Source organism: Cebus imitator, unplaced genomic scaffold (genome assembly GCF_001604975.1).
Source record: "Cebus imitator isolate Cc_AM_T3 unplaced genomic scaffold, Cebus_imitator-1.0 Scaffold222, whole genome shotgun sequence".
In the NCBI taxonomy this organism is placed as follows: Eukaryota; Metazoa; Chordata; class Mammalia; order Primates; family Cebidae; genus Cebus; species Cebus imitator.
Genome location: NW_016107537.1, coordinates 194,341 through 205,488, shown reverse-complemented (window position 1 = coordinate 205,488; position 11,148 = coordinate 194,341). Strand labels below are relative to the sequence as shown.

Below are 11,148 nucleotides of genomic sequence, written 5' to 3'. Positions count from 1 at the left end.
TCTGACCTCAAATAATCCACCTGCCTCGCCCTCCCAAACTGCATATGTTTAATCAGTCTTGCATCCCAGGGATAAAGCTGACTTGATCATGGTGGATAAGCTTTTTGCTGTGCTGCTGGATTCCATTGGCCCCATCTCACCACTCCCACTCAACATAGTATTGGAAGTTCTGGCGAGGGCAATCAGGCAAGAGAAAGAAATAAAGTATATTCAAATAAAAAGAGAGAAAGTCAAATTGTCTCTGTTTGCAGATGACATGATTCTATATTTAGAAAACTCCATCATCTCAACCCAAAATCTCCTTAAGCTGATAAGCAACTTAAAGTCTCGGGATACAAACTCAGTGTGCAAAAATCACAAGCATTCGTCTACACCAATAATAGACAAACAGAGAGCCAAATCATGATTGAACTTCCATTCACAATTACAACAAAGAGAATAAAATACCTAGGAACACAACTCACAAGGATGTAAAGGGCCTCTTCAAGGAGAACTACAAACCACTGCTCAAGGAAATTAGAGAGGACACAAACAAATGGAAAAACATTCCATGCTTATGAATAAGAAGAATCAATATCATGAAAATAGCCGTACTGCCCAAAATAATTTGTAGATGCAATGCTATCCCCATCAAGCTACCATTGACCTTCTTCACATGATTAGAAAAAAACTACTTTAAATTTCATATGGAACCAAAAAAGACCGTGTATAGCCAAGACAATCCTAAGCAAAAATAACAAAGCTGGAGGCATCACACTACCTGACTTCAAACTACACTAAAAGGCTACGGTAACCAAAACAGCGTAGTACTAGTACCAAAACAGATATATAACCAATGGAATAGAACTGAGGACTGAGGTATGATGCCACACATCTACAACCATCTGATCTTTGACAAACCTGACAAAAACAAGCAATGGGTAAAGAATTCCCTATTTAATAAATGGTGTTGGGAAAACTGATAGCCATATACAGAAAGCTGAAATTCCTTAAACTTTATACAAAAATTAACTCAAGATTGATTAAGACTTAAATATAAGACTCAAAACCATAAAAACCCTAGAAGAAAACCTAGGCAATACCATTCAGAACATAGACATAGGCAAAGACTTCATGACTGAAACACCGAAAGAAATGGCAACAAAAGCCAAAATTGACAAATGGAATCTAATTAAACTATTGAGCTTCTGCACAGCAAAAGAAATTATCATCAGAGTGAACAGGCAACCTACAGAATAAGAGAAAAATTTTGCAGTCTATCTATCTGACAAATGGCTAATAACCAGAATCTACAAAGAACTTAAAGAAATTTACAAGAGGAAAACAAACAATCCCATCAAAAAGTGGGCAAAGGATATGAACAGACACTTCTCAAAAGAAGACATTTATGCAGCCAACAAACATATGAAAAAAAGCTCATCATTAGATCATTAGAGAAATGTAAATCAAAACCACAATGGGATATCATCTCATTCCAGTTAGAATGGCTGTCATTAAAAAGTCAGAAAATAACAGATGCTGAAGAGGATGTGGAGAAATAGGAACAATTTTACACTGTTGGTGAAAGTGTAAATTAGTTCAACCATTGTGGAAAACAGTATGGTGATTCCTCAAGGATCTAGAACCAGAAATACCATTTGACTCAGCTGGGTTATATAACCAAAGGATTATAAATCATTCTACTATAAAGACACCAGCACATGTATGCTTATTGCAGCACTGTTCACAATAGAAAGGACTAGGAACCAACCAAAATGCTCATAAATGATAGACTGGATAAAGAAACTGTGACACATATACAGCATGGAATACTGTGCAACCATAAAAAGGATGAGTTTATGTCCTTTTCAGGGACATGGATGAAGCTGGAAACCATCGTTCTCAGCAAACTAACACAGGAACAGAAAGCCAAACACCACATGTTCTCACTCATAAGTGGGAGTTGAACAATGAGAACACATGGACACAGGGAGGGAAACGTAACACACTGGGAGCCATCAGGAGGTACGGGGCTAGGGGAGGAATAACATTAGGAGAAATACCTAATGTAGATGACGGGTTAATGTGTGCAGCAAACCACCATGGCACATGTATACCCTTTCACAAATCTGCACATTCTGCACATGTATTCCAGAACTTAAAGTAAATATATATATATAAAGTATATGTGTGTGTGTGTGTGTGTGTGTGTGTGTGTGTGTGTGTGTGATACCAGTCCTCTTTTCCTTCCTTCAGGTCATCAACATTCCAGTGGTAGATGGCCATGATGGAAATACTTGACATTTGAGAGTGAGCATAATTTATTTAATTAGTATTCTCTATTGGAGAAAAGGCTTCAAGTAGAACCGAATTCTGAAAAAAAAAAAAAAAGTGAAAAGAGAATCGGATAGTGTCTGAGTTCATTCATGCAGCTATAACAAGCTCAAATTTATAAATAATAAATATTTATTTCTCACAATTCTGGAATTCAGAAGTACGGGACCAAGATGCTGACAGATTCAGTATCTGATGAAGCTGCCTGGTGGAGCCAGAAAAGGCAAAGGAGATAAACTGAATGATGTGTCCGCACATGGCCACAGAGATGGAAGGGCCAGGCAGCTGTCTGAAACCTTCTATATAAGGCCATTAATTCCACTCATTGAGGGCAAAGTCCATGATTTAATAACTTCCGAAGAGGCTCTACCTTTTAATATCAACTTAGGCTTTAAATTCTAACATTAATTTTGGAATTTCACAAACATCTAAACCATAGCAGATAGAAATAGAAAATTCCTAACAAAGTCAGCATATAACCAGATAGAGTGACAGAAGCAGCTGCCTTGGTTACCCCTGACCAACGCTTTCTTACAAAAAGTGTTCATTAGTAACATTCATTTATCAACACCAGTGATGATATGTTGATATTTTATAACTCAAACATGTCCCTGCTGTAATATTCTTGCCAAAAATGAAAAGTCTGGCTTTAATCAATAGGAAATACCAATCAATAGAACTTAAGGGACATTCTCAAAAATAACCAGCCAGCATACATCAACATTTCAAGGTATTTAAAAACAAAGACTAAAGAACTGTAAGCGATTGTAGGAAATTTAAAAAGCATGAAAACTGAATGCAATATGGGATCCTGAAATTTTATCCTAAAACATTAGAAGTAAAAATGGTAGATATATATATCAGTGGAAAGCTCAGTGAAATTCAAATATGGATTGTAACTTCATTAATAGTATTTGATTAACCAGTAATGTTAAAGCTATTTAAAGTACTAAAAAAAAAAGTTAAAAATGGTTTTATATTCAGCAAAACTATCCTTACAAAAAGAAAAGAAAAGAAGCCATGACTAGCATATATACCCTATAAGAAACTCAGGAAGAAATCCTTCAGAAATCAGAATCACAGTAAATAACAATGAACAGAAATTTGAATCCATGAAATTAAATGAAGGATTCATAAATACACTTACTTCAATTCTCATCTTCTTCATGTTCAGGAAAACCAAATCTTTGTGATAGATATCAGAGTAGCAGTTCCCTAGGTAGGTTAGAGGCAGATGGTATTAAGCATGTGGAGAATTTAAAATTATTTATATTTATATCTGGATAGTGAGTGTGAGTACTTCATTTTGTTGACCAATGAACATGTTTGCACTTTACTCAGGGAACATTTTATTTTGATTTAATAAAATTGAGAGCAAACCAAAACCCTCTCAACACACATGAAGAAAGAAATAAGAAGCACCAAATATTTACAGGTCAGCCATATTAAAGAGAAGTGTAACGTGCACTGGGAAAGTGCTAAGGAAGTAAAAAAAAAAAAAAAAAAACGTACAAAGGGGAAAGGGCTAAGAAAGAAAAAAAAAAAAAAAAAAGACAGTAAACATTGAAATATATTCATGTCCCAATCAGGCTGCAGAGATTGTTATCTCTACTAGTTTTTTCTCAAGCACACAAAATATTTTGTTCCTAGGAAAGGCCCCAACACCCCCGTACATACCCTGTTTTTTCTACACCACTGCACCCATCAGGGGATTTGCATATTGTTCCCCAGGAAGGACCTTCCCTTGTGAGTCTCAGATAAAAGCTCAGTGCCAACCTTGACTTTACTGATCAGGACTCCTCAGCTCTTCTCACAATGAGGCTCCCTGCTCAGCTCCTGGGGCTGCTAATGCTCTGGGTCCCTGGTGAGGACAGAAGAAAGATGAGGGAGGAGAATGGGGTGGGAGGGTGAACTCTAAGGGCCACATTGCCTCCCATGCATGTTCTGTCCTCATGGTAGATGTGCACGTTTTGTACTCCAGGATGACGAGTGTGACATTTATATCTGTGTGAGTAAGGCATAGGATGTTTAGGTCTGTAAGAATGAGGAAGATTCCAGAAGGAACAAAGACCTGTGCTCTGGTAAAGACTCTGACACAAAAGGAGAGAATGGTAGAGGGAACTTCTAGAGGCTCTGATGTGCTTTGAAAATACATTTTTATTTTTAAATTATATATTACTAGGGAATGAATCAAATTATAAAAATTGATTTAGCCTGAAATAAATAAAAGAAAAATTATTTTTAAATTGCTCTTAAAGTTTGTACATGACCTTACACTTCTCTCTCATTATTTCAGGATCCAGTGGGGATATTGTGATGACCCAGACACCACTCTTCCTGTCTGTCACTCCTGGAGAGCAGGCCTCCATCTCCTGCAGGTCTAGTCAGAGCCTCCTGCATAGTGATGGAAACACCTACTTGAATTGGATTTTGCAGAAGCCAGGTCAACCTCCAAGGCGCCTAATTTATAAGGTTTCTACCCGGGACCCTGGGGTCCCAGATAGATTCAGCGGCAGTGGGGCAGGGACAGATTTTACACTGAAAATCAGCAGAGTAGAGGCTGAGGATGCTGGGGTTTATTACTGCCTGCAGGGTACACAATATCCTCACACAGTGGTACAGCTCTGAACAAAAACCTCCCTGCTGGAGTGGCCCAGCTGCTCAAATGTGTTGTTTACCTGGGCAGCAGCTGAACAGAATCTCTGTATGAGAGCAACATGTTGGAGAACTCAGGGCAACAGGTTGCAGCTGAAGGTTCTGTCCTGTGAGTGCCTCAGTTGTAAGTCAGTCAAAACCTATTCACAGCTCTTTCAGCTGCAACAGCCTTGGCATGGCATACGCCATAGGAAACCGGAAATGATCCCAGTGCCTGCACAGGTAATAGCACTGAGGGAGAGCTGAAGGAAATCTCATTCCAATCCTTCCTGCCTTGCCTGCATTGGGAAATAAACAGGTTAACAGACAGACAAGTAAGCCAGATTTGTTGCAACACTTGTTGAATACATCTTGAGGTTTAGCAGTTTTAAGTATACATTTAAGAGGACAGTATGTGGTAATATTCAAAAGTTGATATTTTTCAACTTTCCTAACTTATTTTTCACTTTCGCCTCTTATCTTCCCACCACATATTGATGGTGGAGAGAACCTTCTGCACAAGCTGTCATCATGAGGAGCTGGGTGAGGGCAATTAGTAAAAACCTTGGATTTCAACCTCAAAATGGACTTTTGTAAATTCATGGGAGATAGAAAATATGAATGCTAAAATTCCTTTATTTGCTTCAATTGTTTCTTGCTGATAGAAAAGGGTAGTTTTTTGTAAATTCTGAATATTAACCCTTTGTCAGATGGGTAGCTTGCAAAATTTTTTTCCCATTTTGTTGGTTGCTAGTTCATTCTAGTGATTGTTTCTTTTGCTGTGCAGAAGTTCTTAAGTTTAATTAGATCCCATTTGTCAATTTTGGCTTCTGTTGCTATTGTTTTTGGTGTTTTAGTCATGAAGTCCTTACCTATGCCAATGTTCTGAATGGTACTGCCTATGTTTTCTTCTAGGGTTTTTATGGTGTTTGGTCTTATGTTTAAATCTATAATCCATCTGGAGTTAATTTTTCTATAAGGTAAAAGGAATGGGTCCAGTTTCAGCTTTTGGTACATGGTTAGCCAGTCTTCCCAACACGATTTATTAAACAGGGAATCCTTTCCCCATTGCTTGTTTGTGTCAGCTTTGTCAAAGATCAGACGGTTGTAGGTGTGTGGCATTGCCTCCGAGGTCTCTGTTCTGTTCCATTGGTCTATATTTCTGTTTTGGTACCAGTACCATGCTGTTTTGATTATTGTAGCCTTATAGTACAGTTTGAAGTCAGGTAGAGTGATGCCTCCAGCTTTGTTCTTTTTGCTTAGGATTGTCTTGGCTATGTGGGCTCTTTATAGATTTGCGTATGTTGAACCAGCCTTAACAAATTTACAAGAAAAAAACAAGCCCATCAAAAAGTGAGTGAAGGATATGAACAGGCACTTTTCAAAAGAAGACATGTATATGGCCAAGAAACATGAAAAAATGCTCATCATCACTGATCATTAGAGAAATGAAAATCAAAAGTACATTGAGATAACATCTCACACCAGTTAGAATGGTGCTCACTAAAAAATCTGGAGACAACAGGTGCTAGAGAGGATGTGGAGAAATAGGAACATTTTTACACTGTTGGTGGGAGTGTAAATTAGTGCAACCAGTGTAGAAGACAGTGTGGCAATTCCTCAAGGATCTAGAAATAGAAATACCATTTGACCCAGCAATCCCATTATTGGGTATATACTCAAAGGTTTATAAATCATTCTGTTATAAAGATACATGCACATGTATGTTCATTGTGTCACTGTTCACAATAGCAAAGACTTGGAACCAACCCAAATGGCCATCAAGGATAGACTTGATAAAGAAAATGTGGCACATATATACCATGGAATACTATGCAGCCATAAAAAGGATGAGTTCATGTCCTTTGCAGGGACATGGATGAATCTGCAAACCATCATTCTCATCAAACTGACACAAGAATAGAAAACCAAACACTGCATACTCTCACTCATAAGTGGGTGTTGAACAATGAGAAAACCTGTACACAGGGAGGGGAACATCACACACTGGGGTTTGTAGGGAGGGGTGAGGGGCTAGGGTAGTGATAGCAGGGGATGGGGAGGTTGGGGAGGGATAACATTAGGAGAAATGTCTAATGTAGGTAAGGGAGGATGGAGGCAGCAAACGACCATGGCATGTGTATGCCTATGTGATAATCCTGCAAGATCTGCACATGTACCCCAGAAATTAAAGTATAATTTTTCAAAAAGCAAAAAAAAAATAAGAAAAGAGTAGTTTTTGAAATTTTAAAAGTCAAGTTTCATAAACAGAAATTTAAAGTAGAAGACATAGGTTACAGAATTTTCCTCATAGACCACTGAAATAACATGGAATGATGTGAGATTTCTTTCCCCAAAATGTAAGAGTTTGAGGACAGTAGGCAGACTTCAGGAGTGGGAACATGAATGGAGGATAGTGGAAGTCAACTATGGTCCAATAACCTGCTCTTCAACTTACATTAGGGACATTGTGGATGTCAGTGACTGTTGGGGGTTGATGATATGAACCCAGAAAGGAGTCCAAATGTGTTTCTTATGAAGAATCACAGAGCAGAAAGAATCACTGCCTGGCTCCATAGGTCGAGACTGCACCACTGCAAGTTTCAAGGAAAATTAGTTCATCAAGAATCATCAAATGTTTATTGAAGTTCCTGTGCAAACAGATCTGAGGTTATGTGACTTAATCACAGTCAAACTAAAATAACCCAGCAGATGCCATGTGGCTGGGCTTGAGAACACAAATTATGCAATGACATGCTAACCTGATGTTCCAATAGTGCCTACATCGATTGGGGAGCAGTGACAATGACGACCACCATATCCATCATTCAGACATGTACTAAGAATGGTCTGTGCAGAATTTATAAACAACAAAAATTCCATGAGTCCTGTGCATGGGGAGTTTCTGCCTTTCTGAACCAGCACCCATCGACTACGCATGCACTTAAACCACAGCCAGTGTCCACGGAAAACACTGTCTGTGAATAGAGGCTGCCTTGTGCAACCAAAGCAGCACAGCCAGATTCTCCTTTCACAGATGGGTTCCTCTGCCTGTGCCACAGTGGAACATGGGTCCAAATGCCAACTTGGCAAATATGGCAGGGGAACAAAGAGTCAGTTAAGTCAGCTCAAATAGAAAGGTTTTTCTCACTCTGGAATTTTAGATTACCTAGGCCTCATTCTGTCCACTGTTCTCTGATGTTATAATTTTACAAATTTTGTATTTTGGTTTTTTTTTTAATTTTTTGCATCTTTTGCAGTGGTTGTTTTAAGGCTTTTAACCATAATATTATTGTACCTGGGAGTGGAGATAACTTTTTCAACTAAATAATGTTTTAGAAATGGCAATTTTGATATTAAATTGTCATGAAAAGAATAAATGATTTTCAGCATATAAGTACATGCATTATTTTTACACAATGCAGTCATTACATGAAAATAAACTTCATTCCTATCTTTTAGTAGTAATTGTATAGAAACATAGTTTGCATAGATGCCACTTAAAATAATGCTCTAAAAGTATTTCAAAACTAATCATGACATGGTATGATCAAAGTAAAGGGGCATTTGAATCAACAAGACAACATACTCTTTTTTTGTTAAGGAAGTAAACCACATTAAAAATGACTGTGTATTCCAAAATAATGCATTGTGTGGTGAAGGAAGTTAAAATTGAATTTTTGAGGAGAAATATCCAGAAAAAAACTGGATTATGGCAAGGAGTTCGTAGCATAGGCAAAGAATGACAAACCTGCAAAGTATTTTTCTGTACATATTTAAAAGTGGAGATACACATCCATTCAAAATTTGAATGATTACATATTCACAATCACTTCTGGGGGCCTGGAGATACTGCACATATGACAGCAAGACACTCACTGGGACCCTGCATTGTGTGATGGTCCCACATACAAATCTCCCAAGGAAGCCTAGCCTCTCAGTACAGCAGGAGTTGCTGGGGTACCCAGAGGACATATCCACACAAGGTGGGCTCAGTTAGAGATGGCTGGAGAGCCTTCCAGGAAGAGGCCACAAGGTTTCAGTCACAAACACTGGCTCCTCTTCTGTGTAAAAAGGAGCCAGAACCCTCCAGGACAACTCTTAGAGCTTCTCCCTTTCTCTCCAATTAGGGCACTGACAGCCCACAGGCTCTTTAGGAAGTGGTTCTCATGTCCTCCCTGGAACAGCCACTAAAGCTCCCTACTGCTGTCGTGAATGCAGGGACACTCAGTCACGTCACCGGGAGGGGACCCTAGTGTATCCTGACATCACCTGCTGCCACTGATGACTTCCAAGGCACTTCTTTCTCCCTTTACAAAGTGACCCTCACTTTGACCAACCACCACGAAAATGGAAAGCTGCCTGCAATGCATGATTTTGGCTGCTGAGCAAATCAAAGCTCAGGGGAGTCTCAAACATGTACACCACATAAGAATATTTTCTGATAATACTATTCGGACTTTTCTTTCTTTCAATTCTGGAACTAATGGTGAATATTTTTTGAACTCTTATGAACACTTAGTATATATGTGTAGTAGGAAGTAACTAGTTTTGGCTACTGGTTCAGTTTTTTGCTTGTGTCAGGCCATGATGTGGCATGTTAAAATACTGAAGACAAAGATACATTTTAGAGTTAGGCATACTATACATTGGCTCTTTCCACGCCACTATAACCACCGGGGTGTACATGTTGTCCCTTAGGAAGGACCTTCCCCTGTGAGTCTGGGTTGAAAGCTCAGCTTTTGCCTTGCTTTGACTGATCAGGGCTGCGCAGTTCACCTTCTCACAATGATGTTCTCTGCTCAGCTCCTGGGGCTGCTAATGCTCTGGGTCCCTGGTAAGGACAGAAGGAGATGAGAGAGGAGAATGGGATGGGGAGTTGAGCTCTGGGGGCCCCACTGCTTCCCACGTGTGTTCTGTTCACATGTTAGATGTATGTGTCTTTTGCTCCAGAATAAAATGTGTGGGGGCACTTTTATATGTGAAAGAGTGACGAAGATTCCAGAAAAAGCAAGGATGGGTGTTCTAGTGCAGACTCTGACATAGAAAGAGGAGGATAACACAAGTGACTTCCATAGGGCAACTTTGGCCTTCAAAATACCTGTTCTTATTTGAAATTAAATTTTTTCAGTGCAGAATCAAAATCACACCCCCCCAATACAATTATTTAGCATTAAATATATTACTGTAGAGATATTATGAAAATGTCTCATAATGATTTATATAACCTTGTACTTCTTTTCTATACTACTTTAAGATCCAGTGGGGATATTGTAATGACCCAGTCTCCGCTCCCCGCCACTCCCCATCAACCCTGGAGAGCCCGCCTCCCTCTCCTGAAGGTCTAGAGCCTCCTGCATAGTAATACACCTATTTGTATTGGTACCTGCAGAAAACAGGCCCATCTCCACAGCTCCTAATCTATAGAACTGCCAATTTTTTGCCCTCCCAGAGAGGTTCTCTACAATTGGAGAAAAGAGTAGACCAATCATCCCCAGATATATCACAGGAGTAGCTTCAACATTTGGAAGCTGATCTATATACTATGTTTAAATAGGCATTTGTGATATGACCTGAAATGCATTTGGACAAGGAGAACTTCCCTAATTATCGAGTCACTAAAGACTTCCAGCCCTGTATGATGTGCCACATAACCATGAGTTTACAGTGGTTGTAGATCAGGGACAGATTTTATGCTTAAAATCAGCAGGGTGACGGCTGAGGATGTTGGCAATTATGACTGCCACCACACTCCTCTACAACTTCCCACAATGGTTCAATCTCAAACAAAAGCCTCCCTGCTTGGATTGTCCCAGCTGCCCAAATTGGTTCCTTCGCTGAGGAGCAGACATAATATATTCCCTAAATCTATGTAAGAGGAAGATGTAGGTGAAATCAGGGAAGTAGTATGAAGCCATACCTCAGGTATCACACATAAGATCACACCAGCAGTCGTGCCTTAGTATGGGCAGAACCTACAGAAGACACATGTGCCTTCTGAACCAGGAGACAGGAGGAAGGGAGAGGTGACTTCCCTCATCTCAATCCTCTCTCCTTTGCATACATTTGTCAAGTAGATGTATTCAGCCCAACAGTCACACAACTGAGGTTGATTCATGACAACATAGTACTGGTACACTTTTGGTATTTTTTGACTTAGCAGTTACATATATATATATATATATATATATATATATATAT

The 11,148-nt window shown here is 39.2% G+C and overlaps 1 gene segment (V, D, J or C); it reads left to right on the top strand.

Annotated features, from left to right (window-relative positions):
* The first annotated feature begins 4,107 nt into the window (after positions 1-4,107).
* LOC108281204 lies at positions 4,108-5,622 on the top strand. The segment is given in 2 exon segments: positions 4,108-4,177; positions 4,610-5,622. Coding segments are annotated over 2 exon segments (381 nt in total).
* The last annotated feature ends 5,526 nt before the right edge of the window (positions 5,623-11,148 follow it).